General features: G+C 38.6%; 1 protein-coding gene and 1 non-coding gene across 9 annotated transcripts in view; one reads left to right on the top strand and one right to left on the bottom strand.

Annotated features, from left to right (window-relative positions):
• The window catches only part of MBNL3 (muscleblind like splicing regulator 3), a 128506-nt gene that overhangs the window by 56507 nt on the left and 51209 nt on the right, over positions 1-20790 (top strand). For all 8 annotated transcript variants that reach the window (XM_032620144.1, XM_032620143.1, XM_032620139.1 and 5 more), the window contains one exon: positions 2209-3113. In XM_032620144.1, the coding sequence (XP_032476035.1) occupies positions 2937-3113 (177 nt within the window). In that variant the 5' untranslated portion in view covers positions 2209-2936. The remainder of the gene's footprint in view (positions 1-2208; positions 3114-20790) is intronic.
• Positions 16334-16440, bottom strand: LOC116748232. Its single transcript, XR_004348242.1, has one exon. It is a non-coding gene; the product is annotated as a U6 spliceosomal RNA (small nuclear RNA).

The raw sequence follows: 20790 nt of genomic DNA, 5'->3' as shown, positions 1-20790 counted from the left end.
TTCATTGTGTTGACGTATCACATTTTGTGTATCCACTCATCCGCTGATGGACACTTGGATTGTTTCTATCTCTTGGCGATTGTGAATAGTGCTGCTATGAACATGAGTGTACACATATGTCTTCGAGATCCTGCTTTCAGTTTTTTTGGGTATATACCTAGGCATGGAACTGCTAGGTCATATGGTAACTGCTTAACATTTTGAGGAACTGTTATACTGCTGCAGCAGCTGCACTATTTTACATTCCCACCAGCAATGTACGATAGTTTCAATTTTTCTTCTTTTTTTTTTCTTATTTTTTGCGGTATGCGGGCCTCTCACTGTTGTGGCCTCTCCCGTTGCGGAGCACAGGGGGTCCGGATGCGCAGGCTCAGTGTCCATGGCTCACGGGCGCAGCCGCTCCGCGGCATGTGGGATCTTCCCAGACTGGGGCACGAACCTGTGTCCCCTGCATCGGCAGGCGGACTGTCAACCACTGCGCCACCAGGGAAACCCCTCCAATTTTTCTTTTTTATTGTAGCTATCCTAATGGGTGTGAAGTGGTATCACATTGTGATTTTCATTTGCATTTCCCCCATCTGGCTGTTTAAAATAGATATATATTTTAAATATTTTTAGAGGTCATTCACCTGGCAACCTTAACCCTCTAGAACGTGGTCCTGAATGGAACATACTGCAAAAGGGTTTCCAAACCAGTAAGAGTAGTCACAGACCTTCTGCGTGAAAGCCCTGCACTTTGCCCGCAGGCCCCTCATACAGTGAGTAACTAACTCTTATTCAACGCTCATGATTAGCTATTATGTATTCCAGAAAGGAGCTGGACAATCCACCATGGCAGATATTGTGGCAGGAAGGGAAGTGACAGTAGAAGTGACAATTAACAATCTGCCACTGAAAGAGAACTGTAATACTTACCAGGGCATTTTATGACCCCATGTCTTCAACCAGAGCCCAAATTATGTTCAGTATTTTTTAAGAAGGCAAAGCTACATATAATACATTTTAGAAATATTTCCATGAAGAATGACTTAGAGAAACACGTTTTGCTCTTAACTGGATAAGCCTGCATGAATTTTCTATATACTTAATTTCCTAATGGTATCTGAAAAATTAGGTGATATTGAGTTTCATCTTGAATGCGTAAAGAATAAAGCAAAAATTCAGATTCTGTAAAATTATTGAAGAAACTGTTTAAAAAAGTAAATGAAATGTCTTCAAGAACTTTAATTCTACTTTTTTGATGAAGTTAACAATTAGTTTGATTTGTCTGATACTCAGAGCTTACTTTTGCTTTAGAAAATCCCTGTTATTTTGGTATGTGTTCATGGCATAATGCCAATAAATTAACATTTAATCTATCTTCTCAGCTGAGTTCCTAGAAATTGTTGCTGGTCGACACTGGTTTAAAGTACAAACCCTAAAGCTGCACAGTATTTAATGTATGAACAGTGCTTTCGATCTCACTTATTTGTCCATGCTGAAACCTCCTTCTGAGTTGTTCCAATATCCCTTCATAAAGACTAAGAACTAATAGAGCATACATAGAAAAAAAAATCCAGCATCTTTTCAAAGGATTTCTTTCTTGATCTGAAGCACATTTTACATTTCACAGTCTCTCCCCTACCTCATTTGCAGTGGGTCTCCAGCTTGTTATGTCATATCTGTTTTGTGTGATCATCAACAATTACATTTCAAATACACAGTTACCTCTTGGAGCATCTTAAATTTTCCTAGCAATTTCTGTTTTCTGGATTTTGAGAGCAGATCATCAAGCCTTCGATCAGATCATAGTAAAGCCAGTTTAATGGCAGGTCTTTGGTAGCCTCTAAAACCTGAAGACACACAGGTGGATCATGACTACATAAAGCGCTGACATGTCAGGCTCTTTCTGTGCAGTGGACCCCTGAATGAATTTCTGCCCCCAAACAGACCAAAATGAAATAATCTTTTTTTTCTTTTTAATTGGGTTGTTGCCCAGTCTCGTATTTCAACAGTAAATCGAAGTGGTTGCTTCCTTTTACTATGTACCGTTCTATACTGGGAAATGCCCTTTTTATTGACAATGGCTGACTGTCTCCTATGTTGCACTGTCAGTATCTAGATGCTTCCTGTTTTAAAGAGGATATATTACTACTTTTCCAAATCTAGAGTTTAAAACGGAAGCAATGTGTTATATTAGCTAATTTTATTTTATTTTATTTTTTGCAGGTTTCTGGAAAGTGCCTTTTCTGAAAACTCTGCTGATTGGATTCCACTTTCGAGCTGCCTCTTTATAAAGCCCTCTCCCTACCACCATCACTGCCACCTCTCCCCGCCCCACCCCCGCAAAAAAAACCCTGGTGTGCTTGTAGTTCATTCTCAGCAACTCGTTCATTCTTTTTTTCTTTGATTCTCAATTTTCATAGTCATTTTTCCTCCTCCCGATTTTGCAGCAAAAACAAAAAAAAAATTGCAGTTGTAACATCCTATTAATCTTTAAAGCCAAGAGATAGGTAAAAAAACTTTTCTCCCCTTGACTTGAGACCATTCCACACATTGACAGGCAGCCAGCAGCATATGCTTTTTGCAAGAATAATTGAAAATATCAACTGGAGAGCACAGAATCCTTTTGAAACTCTGCCAGTTATTTGAAGTAACTTCAGCAGAGGAAAAAAATAAAGCACTCAATATCTTAACCTTGACGGATGCCTTCTTAGGACTTGGTCTCTAATTTGATTTTTAGTTATTCTGATACGATTTTTATTTTATAGTGGGCTTTTTGTTTGACTAGACCACCAAATTTCACTTAAATGAAAACTTAAGTGCTAACAAAGAAACCTTTCACCAAAGCAACCAGTTATCTCTTCACATTTAGCTTGAATTTATTTTTAACCTTTCAACAACAGCAGTAATAGTGTTGTAGAGAGGGTGCACTTGATTTTAACTTTGCTTTCAATATGACGGCTGTCAATGTTGCCCTGGTTCGTGATACCAAGTGGCTGACTTTGGAAGTCTGTAGAGAATTTCAGAGAGGAACCTGCTCTCGAGCTGATGCAGATTGCAAGTTTGCCCATCCGCCAAGAGTTTGCCATGTGGAAAATGGTCGTGTGATGGCTTGTTTTGATTCTTTAAAGGTGAGTCTCATCTAAATGCACATCATTTTTAATTGAAACTTGTTGATTTCTCTGGGTTTTTTTTGAAATATGTTGTGCCTTGAAATTAGTCAAGTTAATGATAGCATGAAAGCAGTAAGTTTGTTTGTTTTTTAAGACAGGATGTAGACTTTGTAGAACTAAGCCAGACTAAAGCTCACCAATCAAAGCTCACTGACCGAGATAGATAGACTTAAATAAAAAAAAATTCAAAAATTTTTGTATGAGTGAGAAGTTGTAGCCTTGCTGTACTTTACGTCTGTGTATATTATTTAGATTTTAATACAGTGGTCATAGTCCTCAACATAGAGAAGTCCTTCACTGAAATATAGCTTATTATCTATATTATCAAAATATACTTGGCAGGGACCAATCAGAGGATAAATAAAGTCAGACAGAGAAAGTATAAGGTGAAAATCTCACCATCCAGGAGGAAAATGATGGCATTTTGAATTTTCTTACTTAAAGGATATTTTGAACCTTTAACTTAAACATATTTGCTACAAAACTAGGTTCATGTAATTTTCTTCCTGAGCAACTGATTGACCAATTTCATATTTGTGAGCACATTTTATAAGGATAGGTCTATTGCCAAGGTCATCAAACCTGAATATTATGTACATGAGTATAAACAAAATATGAGGACAGGTGAGATATTATGTAGAATAGAACATATATGATTGCAGAACGAAAAATGCACTGATTTTCATGTTTTATCCATGGTTATCCTTAAATTAAGCATAAACGTACAAATTAAAGTATAGGAGTAAAAAATAATAATAGAATCCTCGTTGAATTAGTAAGATTTGCTATGATTCATTTCAGATTTTTTTTCAAACTATGTTAAAATGGATATGGGGGGGAAATGAATTAACCTTAAAAACCGTTTGAATTTCTTTTTTTCTTAACACCTTTATTGGAGTATAATTGCTTTACAATGGTGTGTTAGTTTCTGCTTTACAACAAAATGAATCAGTTATATATATACATATGTTCCCATATCTCTTCCCTCTTGCATCTCCCTCCCTCCTAGCCTCCCTATCCCACCCCTCCAGGCAGTCACAAAGCACGGAACTGATCTCCCTGTGCTATGCGGCTGCTTCCCACTAGCTATCTACCTTACGTTTGGTAGTGTATATATGTCCATGCCACTCTCTCGCTTTGTCAAAGCTTACCCTTCCCCCTCCCCATATCCTCAAGTCCATTCTCTAGTAGGTCTATGTCTTTATTCCTGTCTTACCCCCAGGTTCTACATGACATTTTTTCCCCTTAAATTCCATATATATGTGTTAGCGTACAGTATTTGTCTTTCTCTTTCTGACTTACTTCAGGCTGTATGACAGACTCTAGGTCCATCCACCTCATTACAATAGCTCAATTTCGTTTCTTTTTATGGCTGAGTAATATTCCGTTGTATATATGTGCCACACCTTCTTTATCCATTCATCCGAAGATGGGCACTTAGGTTGTTTCCATCTCCAGGCTATTGTAAATAGAGCTGCAATGAACATTTTGGCACATGACTCTTTTTGAATTATGGTTTTCTCAGGGTATATGCCCAATAGTGGGATTGCTGGGTCATATGATTATTCTATTTGTAGTTTTTTAAGGAACCTCCATACTGTTTTCCACAGTGGCTGTATCAATTTACATTCCCACCAACAGTGCAAGAGGGTTCCCTTTTCTCCACACCCTCTCCAGCGTTTATTGTTTGTAGATTTTTTGATGATGGCCATTCTGACTGGTGTGAGATGATACCTCATTGTAGTTTTGATTTGCATTTCTCTAATGATTAGTGATGTTGAGAATTCTTTCATGTGTTTGTTGGCAGTCTGTATATCTTCTTTGGAGAAATGTCTATTTAGGTCTTCTGCCCATTTTTGGATTGGGTTGTTTGTTTTTTTGTTATTAAGCTCCATGAGCTGCTTATAAATTTTGGAGATTAATCCTTTGTCAGTTGCTTCATTTGCAAATATTTTCTCCCATTTTGAGGGTTGTCTTTTCATCTTCTTTATGGTTTCCTTTGCTGTGCAAAAGCTTTGAAGTTTCATTAGGTCCCATTTGTTTATTTTTGTTTTTATTTCCATTTCTCTAGGAGGTGGGTCAAAAAGGATGTTGCTGTGATTTATGTCATAGAGTGTCCTGCCTATGTTTTCCTCTAAGAGTTTGATAGTTTCTGGCCTTACCTTTAGGTCTTTAATCCATTTTGAGTTTATTTTTGTGTATGGTGTTAGGGAGTGATCTAATCTCATATTTTACATGTACCTGTCCAGTTTTCCCAGCACCACTTATTGAAGAGGCTGTCCTTTCTCCACTGTACATTCCTGCCTCCTTTATCAAAGATAAGGTGACCATATGTGCGTGGGTTTCTCTCTGGGCTTTCTATCCTGTTCCATTGATCTATATTTCTGTTTTGTGCCAGTACCATACTGTCTTGATTACTGTATCTTTGTAGTATAGTCTGAAGTCAGGGATCCTGATTCCTCCAGCTCCGTTTTTCATTCTCACAATGTTGATTCTTCCAATCCAAGAACATGGTATATCTCTCCATCTATTTGTATCATCTTTAATTTCTTTCATCAGTGTCTTATACTTTTCTGCATACAGGTCTTTTGTCTCCTTAGGTAGGTTTTTTCCTAGATATTTTTTCTTTTTGTTGCAATGGTAAATGGGAGTGTTTTCTTGATTTCACTTTCAGATTTTTCATCATTAGTGTATAGGAATGCCAGAGATTTCTGGGCATTAATTTTGTATCCTGCTACTTTACCAAATTCATTGATTAGCTCTAGTAGTTTTCTGGTAGCAGCTTTAGGATTCTCTATGTATAATGTCATGTCATCTGCAAACACTGACAGCTTTACTTCTTCTTTTCCAATTTGGATTCCTTTTATTTCCTTTTCTTCTCTGATTGCTGTGGCTAAAACTTCCAAAACTATGTTGAATAAGAGTGGTGAGAGTGGGCAACCTTGTCTTGTTCCTGATCTTAGTGGAAATGCTTTCCGTTTTTCACCATTGAGGACAATGTTGGCTGTGGGTTTGTCATATATGGCCTTTATTATGTTGAGGAAAGTTCCCTCTATGCCTGCTTTCTGGAGGGTTTTTATCATAAATGGGTGTTGAATTTTGTCGAAAGCTTTTTCTGCATCTATTGAGATGATCATATGGTTTTTCTCCTTCAATTTGTTGATATGGTTTATCACATTGATTGATTTGCGTATATTGAAGAATCCTTGCGTTCCCGGGATAAACCCCACTTGATCATGGTGTATGATCCTTTTAATGTGCTGTTGGATTCTGTTTGCTAGTATTTTGTTGAGAATTTTTGCATCTATGTTCATCAGTGATATTGGCCTGTAGTTTTCTTTCTGTGTGACATCCTTGTCTGGTTTTGGTATCAAGGTGATGGTGGCCTCGTAGAATGAGTTTGGGAGTGTTCCTCCCTCTGCCATATTGTAGAAGAGTTTGAGAAGGATAGGTGTTAGCTCTTCTCTAAATGTTTGATAGAATTCGCCTGTGAAGCCATCTGGTCCTGGGCTTTTGTTTGTTGGAAGATTTTTAATCAGTTTCAATTACAGTGCTTGTGATTGGTCTGTTCATATTTTCTATTTCTTCCTGATTCAGTCTCGGCAGGTTGTGCATTTCTAAGAATTTGTCCATTTCTTCCAGGTTGTCCATTTGATTGGCATAGAGTTGCTTGTAGTAATCTCTCATGATCTTTTGCATTTCTGCAGTGTCAGTTGTTACTTCTCCTTTTTCATTTCTAATTCTATTGATTTGAGTCTTCTCCCTTTTTTTCCTGATGAGTCTGGCTAATGGTTTATCAATTTTGTTTATCTTCTCAAAGAACCAGCTTTTAGTTTTATTGATCTTTGCTATCGTTTCCTTCATTTCTTTTTCATTTATTTCTGATCTGATTTTTATGATTTCTTTCCTTCTGATAAATTTGGGGTTTTTTGTTCTTCTTTCTCTAATTGCTTGAGGTGCAAGGTTAGGTTGTTTATTCGAGATGTTTCCTGTTTCTTAAGGTGGGCTTTTATTGCTATAAACTTCCCTCTTAGAACTGCTTTTGCTCATCCCATAGATTTTGGGGCATCGTGTCTCCATTGTCATTTGTTTCTAGGTATTTTTTAATTTCCTCTTTGATTTCTTCAGTGATCACTTCGTTATTAAGTAGTGTATTGTTTAGCCTCCATGTGTTTGTATTTTTTACAGGTCTTTTCCTGTAATTGATGTCTTGTCTCATAGCGTTGCGGTCGGAAAAGATACTTGATACTATTTCAATTTTCTTAAATTTACCAAGGCTTGATTTGTGACCCAAGATATGATCTATCCTGGAGAATGTTCCATGAGCATTTGAGAAAAATGTGTATTCTGTTGTTTTTGGATGGAATGTCCTATGAATATCAGTTAAGTCCATCTTGTTTAATGTGTCATTTAAAGCTTGTGTTTCCTTATTTATTTTCATTTTGGATGATCTGTCCATTGGTGAAAGTGGGGTGTTGAAGTCCCCTACTATGAATGTGTTACTGTCCATTTCCCCTTTTATGGCTGTTAGTATTTGCCTTATGTATTGAGGTGCTCCTATGTTGGATGCATAAATATTTACAATTGTTATATCTTCTTGGATCGATCCCTTGATCATTATGTAGTGTCCTTCTTTGTCTCTTTTAATAGTCTTTATTTTAAAGTCTATTTTGTCTGATGTGAGAATTGCTACTCCAGCTTTCTTTTGGTTTCCATTTGCATGAAATATCTTTTTCCATCCCCTCAGTTTCAGTCTGTATGTGTCTCTAGGTCTGAAGTGGGTCTCTTGTAGACTGCAAATATATGGGTCTTGTTTTTGTATCCATTCAGCCAATCTGTGTCTTGTGGTGGGAGCATTTAGTCCATTTACATTTAAGGTAATTATCGATATGTATGTTCCTATTCCCATTTTCTTAATTGTTTTGGGTTCGTTATTGTAGGTCTTTTCCTTCTCTTGTGTTTCTTGCCTAGAGAAGTTCCTTTAGCAGTTGTTGTAGAGCTGGTTTGGTGGTGCTGAACTCTCTCAGCTTTTGCTTGTCTGTAAAGGTTTTAATTTCTCCATCAAATCTGAATGAGATCCATGCTGGGTAGAATAATCTTGGTTGCAGATTTTTCTCCTTCATTACTTTAAATATGTTTTGCCACTCCCTTTTGGCTTGCAGCGTTTCTGCTGAAAGATCAGCTGTTAACCTTATGGGGATTCCCTTGTGTGTTATTTGTTGTTTTTCCCTTGCTGCTTTTAATATGTTTTCTTTGTATTTAATTTTTGACAGTTTGATTAATATGTGTCTTGGCATTTTCCTCCTTGGATTTATCCTGTATGGGACTCTCTGTGCTTCCTAGACTTGATTAACTATTTCTTTCCCATATTACGGAAGTTTTCAACTATAATCTCTTCAAATATTTTCTCAGTCCCTTTCTTTTTCTCTTGTTCTTCTGGAACCCCTATAATTCGAATGTTGGTGCCTTTAATGTTCTCCCAGAAGTCTCTGCGACTGTCCTCAGTTCTTTTCATTCTTTTTTCTTTATGTTGCTCTGCAGTAGTTATTTCTACTATTTTATTTTCCAGGTCATTTATCCGTTCTTCTGCCTCAGTTATTCTGCTCTTGATCCCATCTAGAGTATTTTTAATTTCATTTATTTTGCTGTTCATTGTTGTTTGTTTCATCTTTAGTTCTTCTAGGTCCTTGTTAAATGTTTCTTGCATTTTGTCTATTCTATTTCCAAGATTTTGGATCATCTTTACTATCATTATTCTGAATTCGTTTTCAGGTAGACTGCCTATTTCCTCTTCATTTGTTAGGTCTGGTGGGTTTTTATCTTGCTCCTTCATCTACTGTGTGTTTTTCTGTCTTCTCATTTTGCTTATCTTACTGTGTTTGGGGTCTCCTTTTTGCAGGCTGTAGGTTCGTAGTTCCCGTTGTTTTTGGTGTCTGTCCCCAGTGGCTAAGGTTGGTTCAGTGGGTTGTGTAGGCTTCCTGGTGGAGGGGACTAGTGCCTGTGTTCTGGTGGATGACGCTGGATCTTGTCTTTCTGGTGTGCAGGTCCACGTCTGGTGGTGTGTTTTGGGGTGTCTGTGGACTTTTTATGATTTTAGGCAGCCTCTGTGCTAATGGGTGGGGTTGTGTTCCTGTCTTGCTAGTTGTTTGGCATAGGGTGTCCAGCACTGCAGCTTGCTGGTCGTTGAGTGAAGCTTGGTGCTGGTGTTGAGATGGAGATCTCTGGGAGATTTTCGCCGTTTGATATTATGTGGAGCTGGGAGGTCTCTTGTGGACCAGTGTCCTGAAGTTGGCTTTCCCACCTCAGAGGCACAGCACTGACTCCTGGCTGCAGCACTAAGATCCTTTCATCCACACGGCTCAGAATAAAAGGGAGAAAAATTAGAAAGAAAGTATTAGTAGAAGTAGAAAGAAAGAAAGCAAGAAAGGATGGAGAGAGGGAGGGAGGAAGGAAGGAGGGAAGGAAGGAAAAAAAGAAAGAAGATAAGGTAAAATAAAGTAAGATAAACTATAATAAAGTTATTAAAATAAAAAAAATTAAGAGAAAAACAAAAATAAAACGGACGTATAGAACCCTAGGACAAATGGTGGAAGCAAAGCTATACAGACAAAATCTCACACAGAAGCATACACATACACACTCACAAAAAGAGGAAAAGGGGAAAAAATCATAAATCTAGCTCTCAAAGTTCACCTCCTTAATTTGGGATGATTCGTTGTCTAAAGGAGGGAAGGAAGGAAAGAAAGAACGAATATAAAGTAAAATAAAGTTATTAAAATAAAAGGTAATTATCAAGAAAAAAAAATTTTTTTAAACCGGATGGATAGAACCCTTGGACAAATGGTGGAAGCAAAGCTATACAGACAAAATCTCACACAGAAGCATACACCTACACACTCACAAAAAGAGGAAAAGGGGGAAAAATCATAACTCTTGCTCTCAAAGTCCACCTCCTTAATTTGGGATGATTCGTTGTCTATTCATGTATTCCACAGATGCAGGGTACATCAAGTTGACTGTGGAGAGTTAATCCGCTGCTCCTGAGGCTGCTGGGAGAGATTTCCCTTTCTCTTCTTTGTTCTCACAGCTCCCAGGGGCTCAGCTTTGGATTTGGCCCTGCCTCTGCGTGTAGGTCGCTGGAGGGTGTCTGTTCTTTGCTCGGACAGAACGGGGTTAAAGGAGCCGCTGATTTGGGGTCTCTGGCTCACTCAGGCCGTGGGGAGGAAGGGGCACGTACTGCGGGGCGAGCCTGCGGTGGCAGAGGCCAGCGTGACATTGTACCAGACTGAGGCGTGCCATGCGTTCTCCCGGGGAAGTTGTCCCTGGATCCCGGGACCCTGGCAGTGGCGGGCTGCACAGGCTCCCCGGAAGGGGGGTGTGGTTAGTGACCTGTGCCCTTACACAGGCTTCTTGGTGGTGGCAGCATCAGCCTTAGCGTCTCGTGCCCGTCTCTGTGGTCCGCGCTTTTAGCTGCGGCTCGCGCCCGTCTCTGGAGCTCCTTAAAGCAGCGTTCTTAATCCCCTCTCCTCGCGCACCAGGAAACAACGTGGGAAGAAAAAGTCTCTTGCCTCGTCGGCAGGTCCAGACTTTTTCCCGGACTCCCTCCCCAGCTAGGCGTGGTGCACTAACACCGTGCAGGCTGTGTTCATGCCGCCAACCCCAGTCCTCTCCCTGCGCTCTGACCAAAGCCCAAGCCTCAGCTCCCAGCCCCGCCTGCCCCGGCGGGTGAGCAGACAAGCCTCTCGGGCTGGTGAGTGCCGGTTGGCACCGATCCTCTGTGCGGGAATCTCTCCGCTTTGCCCTCCGCACCCCTGTTGCTGTGCTCTCCTCTGCGGCTCCGAAGCTTTCCCCCTTTGCCACCCACAGTCTCCACCCGTGAAGGGGCTTCCTAGTGTGTGGAAACCTTTCCTCCTTCATGGCTCCCTCCCACTGGTGCAGGTCCCTTCCCTATCCTTTTGTCTCTGTTTATTATTTTTTCTTTTGCCCTACCCAGGTACGTGGGGGGTTTCTTGCCTTTTGGGAGGTCTGAGGTCTTCTGCCAGCGTTCAGTAGGTGTTCTGTAGGAGTTGTTCCACGTGTAGATGTATTTCTCGTGTATCTGTGGGGAAGAAGGTGATCTCCACGTCTAACTCTTACGCCATCTTGCCCGACGAAGCCTCAATTTCTTGATATTGTTTTATCCTCACCATGACCTATTTTACCTCGTTCACATTTTTATTTATGGCTGCTTTGGCTAATAGAGATGCATTCCTTCGTGTGATCATTTATTCAGAAAACATTTTATCATGATATCCTACTTAAGTAGTTACTTTTGCTTATTTCGTGGTTGCTAGTTTTTGTTGCAGACCATTCCAGTTCAAGAATGGGAACTAGTTATAAAGATAATGGCAATTCCTAACATTGAAAATGTCTGAATTGCTCTTTTTTGTAGCAGATATTATGACTAAAGGGCTTATTCTGTTTTCTTCATTTCATTTTCATTCAGGTTTCATCTACAATTATTTTATGTATTATTTAAATCTTCTGTGTATTACTTAAATCAAGGACTGTGCAGTGCCTTAAATGGAAAAGAGCTCTGGACTAGTTCAAGAGGGACAAAAGGAGATGTCTTTTAGCCAGTTCGTATAGAGTGTCCAGCACTGCACTAGTCACTTTACAAATCTTGTTTCAGGAGTCCCAGCCCCACTACTGTTTTTGACTTTAGCTACTTAATCTGACAGAGCTTGAGTTGCTTCATCTGTAATGCATGGGTAATTCTTCTCTACCTAACTTCCATGAATATTGTGGAGATTCCAATGAGATAACATAAATGAAAAGCCATGTATCACTATAAAAGTGAATTAAGGACTTCCCTGGCAGTCCAGTGGTTAGGAATCGGTGCTTTGACTGCATGGCCCCGGGTTTAGTCCCTGGTTGGGGAAGATCCTGCAAGCCACATAACGTGCCCCCCCCAAAAAAAAGTGAATTAAATGAAAAGTTATCTTCTTACTATTAACTAAGGTGCTTATTTTAGGAGTTCTTCAAAACAGTTCTATTTAGTTAGGGTTTTATTATCTAAAACTACACATTCATGTTTCAAATGGACATGCCCACATCCAGTTGCCATGAGTGTGATGTTAGTTCTTCAAGCTAAGTATCACTATTTTTATGGCTTACTCTTAGATATAGAGTTCCTTGCAGGCTTTGTAAATTCTGTCTTTTCAGGTGTCTGGCGGAAAGAGATGTGTGATATTACTAATCATTGATATACTTCAGATCAGTTCTCCCATTTAAAGGCAAAAGAATGCCATAATGGAAACATTTTGAAGAAAAGTAATATGGAACATGATTGTTAACAAAATGCATACTGCACTACCACTTTAAAGCTTGGAAAATGTTTAATTCAGAGACTACATAGATAATGGCCAATGAATAGTAATAAGCCACTTAATTATTTAAATACACTGTCTACTCAGTATATCCAGTGTTTTTAAAATAATTTTTGATATGTTAAAATCTTGATGACCAGTCGCACAAGATAAAGATGATTTACATAATCCTTACATTCTCAAATTTTAATGAAAATCTTAGTATTTGAAACATACAGTGCCTTTCAAACAATTAATTAGTCATTTAGATAGCACATGCATCACAGTTCCACGTCTGCATAAAAGCTTTGTAGTTCTCTTATATTATTCCTTATCCATGATAAGCATGAAAACTATACCAAGTTGACAATAGTTGACCTACGTGGGTTGTACTACTATCATATCTATAATACACAAATAACAAAATAACATACCTCGATGGTTATTGCAGCATTTGCTACCCACTTTGAGTTTCTGTGATTGAAACACTTTTGAAATGTATCTGTGCACTGTTTCTTCTTCCATGAGTGGTTAAATAACAAGCAATCACTTGATGAGTTTTGGGCAGCTGCTTTTGTTTTTGTTGTTTTTATAAGGATTCCATTAGCGCTAGGTACTCTACCAGATGGTGATGGTTCTTTGCCTTCATAATAGGCACAATAGTTAACAATATCCTATACTCACCTCATAATGAGGGAATGTTATGAAAATAAGGAGGGCAAGCTTGATGGCTAATTGTGCATTGTGCTGAAGTGCTGTGCCCATCACTCCATGAATGTTGAGTGTTCAGTGATGAAGTTTGCACCATCTTCAGATAGAGATCTAGATAGCACAGCCCATAGATTAATTTCCAGCTACGTAAAAGAGTCTCGCATCATGTTGATATACAGCTGTTTTGTGACTCAATTGCCTAGTCGGCTTGGCACAATTTTTTTCAGAATTTCTCTCCAAAGTATTGCTTAACCCATTCTGTGCCAATTTCTTGATATTACAGTTTGCAATTGATCTAGGTTGGTATTTTTAGCGACTGTCCCTTGACTTTAACAAAAGATCATTACTGAAAATACTAGAAAATACTGAAAATACTAGAATCTGTGATTGTTTTCATAGCCAATATTGTCTTCATGTATTCTGCTTCAGCAATTTCATGTGTCTTAAACCTTCTTCTCCATACTTGAAGCACTGTGATACCTGCCACTTGTTATCTAGGGAGGATATAAATGCTGTCATTATTTAATTATGAAAGATCAACACCCATCACATCTGCCCACTGCACTCACCACCTTGGGTAGTTTTGTGACAAAAATCTCCTGGCAAGGGCCTTAGCAGCAGGCATAGTCAGAGGACTGGGTGAGGAAAACACACAAAACAGCCCCATACTATGTCTTCAAACATCACATATGATCGCAAGCATAATAATATTTTGGCAAGTGAAACTTGTTTTATAGACGTATGGGTGTGAATCTATCCTTGTAGGTCAATTTGTCCTGAGTTACCAGTATATTCTGTACTAGTATCACTAGTCACAGCAGTTTTCACCAGTTTAAAATTTGATTATTTTTGAGTGAATATTTATCTCATCCCTGCTTGCTAAGGGAAAACTTACTGGGAGCAGAAGACTCCTAGCAATATAATCCCAAGGGTTGCTGAATTATGCAAGATTTAGAATCATTTATGAGCTTGATCAGAGGGGTTTGCCTGTATTGTAAAGATACATAGACAGCCCCTGTCATCCTGAGACTCAAGGAAAATAACATTTTACTTAAGGATCTCTATCTTCTATTATTGACCTTAAAAAGGATGTATCTTTGACTGGTAAAAGTCAATGCTATTTTGGACATTTCAAAAATCTCTTTTGAAAGAAAAATGGAATTACAGTCAGTACCCAATGAAATACATATTGATTGATAGCTCAGCCTCACTTGTTAAACTTTTTATTTTGAAATAATTTTAGGCTTACAGAAAAGTTGCAAAAATAGTACAAGAAGTTCCTGCATACCCTTCACCCAGCTTCCTGTAATGTCAACAACTTACATACCATACATAGCACAGTTATCAAAACCAGGAAATAACTCTAGTTCAATACTATTAAGTAAACTAGAGACCTTATTTGAATTTCACCAATTTTCCCTCTAATGTCCTTTCTCTGCTCCAGGACCCCACATTGCATTTACTTGTCATGTTTATGTAGTCTCCTCCAATCTGTGACAGTTCCTTAGCCTTTCCTTGTCTTTCATGACCCTGAAACTTTGGATGAGTACTGGTCAGTTATTTTGTAGAATGCCTCTCAATTTGGGTTTGTCAAATGCATTCTCATGATTTGACTGAGGTCATGCATTTTTGGCAAGAAAACCATAGAAATGATGTGCGTCATATTCGAGAGTACTTGATGTTGATGTATCTCCTCTCTCATGTTAACCTTAATCACCTGATAAAAGATGGTGTCTGCTGGGTTTCTGTGCTGTAAAGTTTTCCTCTTGTGAAAATCGATAAATATCTTCTTCATTTATTCAACATCTCCTCAACATACCATTGATGGTAAGGATCATCCCAATATCCAAGCTGTCAAAATGTGGAAGTGTCCATCTTAGAAGTGATGGGTAACACACTTCTCTACTGTCAATCAAGAAAGGGAGGGAGGAGAAAATGGACCAAGAGATGAGGAAAGACTGAGAAACTGTCACAGATTGGAGGAGACTAAATAAACATGACAAGTAAATGCAATATAGGATCCTGGATTGGATACTGGAGCAGAGAGAGGACATAAGGGGAAAAATTGGTGAAATTCAAATAAGGTCTCTAGTTTATTTAATGGTACTGTAGTAAAGATAATTTCCTGGTTTTTATAACTGTGCTATGTATGGTATGTAAGTTATTGACATTACAGGAATCTGAGTTAAGGGTCTCCAGGGGCGCTCTGTACTATTTTTGTAATTTCTCTGTAAGTCTAAAATTATTTCAAAGTTAAATGTTTTAAAAAGAACTTTCTTAGTCTTGCACATGCATCTCCTGTCTTTTGATGCTCTGAAATACAGTGGAGTATTATTGTTTCTTTTTAAAAATCTTTTAAATTAATTAATTAATTAATTTAATTTTGGGCTGCATTGGGTCTTTGTTGCTGTGTGCGGACTCTCCCTAGTTGTGGCGAGCGGGGGCTACTCTTGGTTGCGATGCGCGGTCTTCTCATTGCTGTGGCTTCTCTTGTTGCGGAGCACGGGCTTCAGTAGTTGTGGCTCGCGGTCTCTGGAGCGCAAGCTAAGTAGTTGTGGCGCACGGGCTTATATGCTTCACAGCATATGGGATCTTCCCAGACCAGGGCTTGAACCTGTGTCCCCTGCATTGGCAGGCGGATTCTTAACCACTGTGCCACCAGGAAAGTCCTAATGTTTCTTTTACTTTTTCTTTCTTCTCTTTTTTAAACTTTGGGTGTGGTAATGAGAAAACTCTGAAATCCATGGAGTGGCTGGTCTTGGAACTAACCTCAACTAACTAGATGGGTGGGATAATTTAAATAGTTAAGAAAGCACTCATACCCATAACAGCGCTTCACAAACCTAGCAAATCAAAAATTTTGAGTGTAGAACATTCATTTCAGATTGTCACCATTTACAAATAGGAAACTGGAGATCCAGTGAGGGAGAGTCCCTTGTCCAATGTCACATAAGCAGTTATCAAAAGATCCTGAGAACTCCAGTGTTCTTCCAATCATTTCAGTCTTTTTTCCTGTGGTGAAGAAGGAGATGGAGAAAACATCATTTGGGCTTATTGTGTTTTGTTTGTTTTTGATCTTTGCAGCATTCGTTTAATTCTAAGAGAAGAAACATACTGCTCAAAAATATGGAACGCGTCACGAATTTTCGTGTCATCCGTGTGCGGGAGCCATGCTAGTCTTCTCTGTATCTTTCCAATTTTAGAATATGTGCTGTCGAAGCAAGCACTGGGCTATTGTTTTACTAAACCAAAAGCATCCAGTGCTTATCACATCAGACTGTCCCACATGACTTTGGGATGCCCTGTTTTCAACGTTTTGTGTTTCTCCTTCACTTTCTGTTATTTCAAAAGGGGGAAAAAGTCAACTTTCCCCTTCCTAATCTCTCCCTCATTTATTGTTTCATGACATTGTGTTTAGATGAAGACTTTAATTAAAGTTTCGTATTTAGTTCTCTGACAGTCATTTGGGCTATTAATTTTGAAAAGAAGGAGGAAGTGAGGCAGGGTGTTTTTATTTTTAGACCATGTTATCTAACTTAGTGATACTAAGCTTTGTTTAATCACCAAGAGTCAGAACACTGAGCTGTCTCTACTCCCTCGTCCATCCTTTTCTTCACACCCTGTATTGCTGAGTTAGCTAGCCAGAGTCAGGGATTGTAACGGGCTGTGGATCATGTATATCTTCACTGCATGAAACTCTTTGATGTCTGATGCTGTTATAGATATACTCATTAGTACAAAGTCCTGGCCAGCTAGGGAGGTACCTGTCACAGATTAACTGAAAATATTGCAGTAGCAGCTCAGCCTTGTTATGGGTCAAATACAGTTTTGTAAAAGAATTTGGAATCTAATCCAATGAATTTAAAATGTTGTTTTATGGAAGCATAGCTCAAGATCATTTCTCTCTCCCCCTTGCAGCCAAGGCTGCAATTGGCTACCTGGTAAGAAAGGACTTGTGATATGGCCAGGGATGTATTCTTCAACCAAAATTTGGTACCATTAAGATGGACCCTTTGTCACAGGAACCCCATTTAGTACGAGAGATCTGAATATCTGAAGTTTGAGAACTGTCTACTATATGTCAACTCTTTTGTGTGGAAGAAGCTCTTTACATGTTATGGAAATAGATGTCTGATCTTACTTGATCATATAATAATTCTCTCATGTCACATAGCTATATGAAGTCATTATAAATATTATTTTTTTCTTTACTTCACGTTTTTGTGAAATGTGGATACAAGGTACTTCTGTGCATCTGGAAATAGCAATTAGTTCTTCTAGGAACATGACTTTATTCATAGAACATCATTTACTCACTGCTGTTTTTGCCCTTACAGATTAGGTTTCTGATTGTAAAGTCCCCAGGTTTGCCTTGTTTTCCTCTATCTCAGCTGGCCGCTTGATTGTTGACCTACAGGGGTATATATTCCAGAGGAATTTTAGCCATCTGGCCATCTGTTCTTTCCTCATTATCTCTAAATAATCTTTTCATTTTTTTTCTGTATTTCCTCCACTGTGTAATCAATCTTTGGTTTCTTAAATTTATGTGTTTTGTTTTGTTTTGGTTTGGTTTTTTGTGGTACGCGGGCCCCTCAATGTTGTGGCCTCTCCCGTTGCGGAGCACAGGCTCCGGACGCGCAGGCTCAGCAGCCATGGTTCACGGGCCCAGCCGCTCCACGGCATGTGGGATCCTCCTGGACCGGGGCACGAACCCGTGTCCCCTGCATTGGCAGGGGGACTCTCAACCACTGCGCCACCAAGGAAGCCCCAAATTTATGGGTTTTGTTGCTGTTGCTGTCTAATCCAGATTTGCAACCCTGCTTAGGTTTTCAATGTTTTTATTTCTGTGCCTTCAGTTCTCACCACAAAGTCAAGTTTTACTGCTAGACATAATGAGAAGTTTAATTCATGCTTTTTCCTGTCTTTCTTGATACTGTTTTCTTAAAAGTCAGTAAAAGATTCCATTTGGTCTACGACCTTTTGTTTTGTAAGTCATCTCCACTATTTGGACTTAACCATGTTGTCTACAGTTGGAGTAAATTATTTTTCCAATATTATTCCTGATGAGCTTGTATAATATGGCTTAGTGTCATGTCAAACTCTGTTACTTACAGAAGTAGATGTGACAAAACGATCCATCGGTTTTTGCTGTTGCTTGGTCATAGGCATGTCAATGTATGATGTCATACATTGTCAATGTCATACATGTCAATGTATGCTTTCAATTGGACTGCTTTTTCTATTGTAAGTGGACATATTTTTTGTTGTTGAAACTCAGATTTTTATTTACCCACTGGGAATTTGTAGAAAATATGCTCCTACACATGTTCTTGTGGGTAAACGGTGAAGGCAGTTTCCACACTGAAAACCATCCAACAGCTTGAAAACATAGAGTCACAGTGATATAACTGTGTTAAATATGGCAAATTTCCTGAACTAAGTAAGAGATATCCTATGTGTCAGCCATGATTTGCCAGCTAACTAGATAGTACTAAGGTTCTAATTTCTGTCTCTAGGATGCAGAAATGCAAACAGAAAACCTTTTTCTCTGTGACTTTAAACTCTTTTTTTTTTAACATCTTTATTGGAGTATAATTGCTTTACAATGGTGTGTTAGTTTCTGCTTTACAACAAAATGAATCAGTTATATATATACATATGTTCCCATATCTCTTCCCTCTTGCGTCTCCCTCCCTCTCACCCTCCTATCCCACCCCTCCAGGCGGTCACGTGCTTTGTGACTTTAAACTCTTAACCCATCTTTTATATGTGTCTAGGTACATTGAGTAGGCAGCATTATAGTATCAATCATCTCTTATTCCATTCCAAATACATTTTGGAGACTATATTTTTAAGATGACATTGTTTTAAGATCACATTGTCATATTGCCTTAAAATTGTTCATCCTATTTATGAAAAAATAGTAACCCTGAAGTAACCATTTGAGAACGTTGAATATGTTTAAGAACTCTGTGTGGTTTTAAAACATTTGCTAAATACCTCTCCCAGAAGTTGTTTTTCTGTTGTTAATGTTTATATTTATCACATACTTTATTCAACGAACTTAAATTTTTTCCAACTTGTATAAAAACATAATCTCTAGAGGTGTTTTTTTTTGTTTGTTTGTTTTTGCCATTTCCTGGTTATTTCGCTTTTTCTATTAGCCGGGAAAGCATTCTATATAGAAACAAATTCAATCTTAACTTACTTCCAAGTAACTGAAAAAAATTTTTTTAATTGTCCATTTTTATTCTGCTAGTACCCCACTAGAGGAAGGATTTTTTCCAGCTTTAGTGAGATTTAATTGACATATAACATTGTGTAAGTTTACAGTGTACAACGTGATGATTTGATACAAGTATATATTGGGAAATGATGACCACCTCACATAGTTACTCTTTTTGTGGTAAGAACAGTTTAAGACTTACTGTCTTAAACAAGTGTCAAGTATATAATACAGTTTTGTTCACTATAGTCACGATGCTGTATCTTAGATTACCATAACATATTCACTTTATAATTGGAAGTTTGTACCCTTCGACCACATCTCTCCATTTTCCCCACCCCCAATCCCTGGTAACCTCCATTCTACTCTGTTTCTATGAGTTTCGCTTTTTTAGATTCCTGATATCAGTGAAATTGTACAGTATTTGTCTTTCTGTGTCTGGCCTTCAAGGTATATGCATATTGCCAAAAAAGGCAGGATTTCCTTCTTTCTCATGGCTGAATAATATTCCATTGTATATATTTTGGAATATTGTCTTATTTTTCATAGAGGCCTTAGAGGTAGTCTTGATAAATGCCTCTTTCTTGGGTGAACAACAGATGTAACCATGGAAATGCTTGATGTGAAGCATGGTATCAGCAAGTGGCATAAACATAGAAAATGCTGACTTGTAATAACAGCTCTAACCAAGGCTCCTTGTGTGGCCTTGAGGAAGTCATGAGAATCCTACCTACCTCTGTTTCTCTTCATACAAGAGCAAGCAGCAGTACTCAATTTGCAGGACTATTGCTTGTGGTTTACTACATGGATTTTATAAATGTCAGGGGTCATTTAATGCTGAAAGTCCTGTTAAATCCATTAAGAGTTCTATCTATATACATTCAATTCCCCAAAGAAATGATTCATTCAACAAACATTTATTGAAAACTATTACTTGTTAGGCACAGGGCTGAGTACTGCACAGAATACAAAGTTATGGAAGATATGGTCCCTGCCTGACCTTTTAGTGTGAAGCTGCTTGTGTTATGTGCCATAAGCCAGGTACAAACGAACCACTAAAAGAGTCCAAGGGGGGGAGGGAGGGGCTGGGATTATATCCAGCTGTGGTGGTTAAAGAAGTAGTCATGGGAGAGGTACCGTGTGAGATATTCTTGGAAGGAGAGACAGGAAGACATTCAGCAGAAAGGACAACCTAAGCAAGACAGAGGGGAAAAAAACTGTAGTGTGGATTTGGGGAGTCGAGTGTTAAGTCAGCCTGGCTGAAGCATAGAGCCTGTGTTGGTAGAGGAGTAGCCTTCAAAGGAAGTGAGGAGCTTGAACTTGATTTTGTAGCGCTGAGGAATCTGACAAT

Source organism: Phocoena sinus, chromosome X (genome assembly GCF_008692025.1).
Source record: "Phocoena sinus isolate mPhoSin1 chromosome X, mPhoSin1.pri, whole genome shotgun sequence".
Classification (NCBI taxonomy): Eukaryota; Metazoa; Chordata; class Mammalia; order Artiodactyla; family Phocoenidae; genus Phocoena; species Phocoena sinus.
This window is presented reverse-complemented; position numbering and strand designations above follow the sequence as displayed.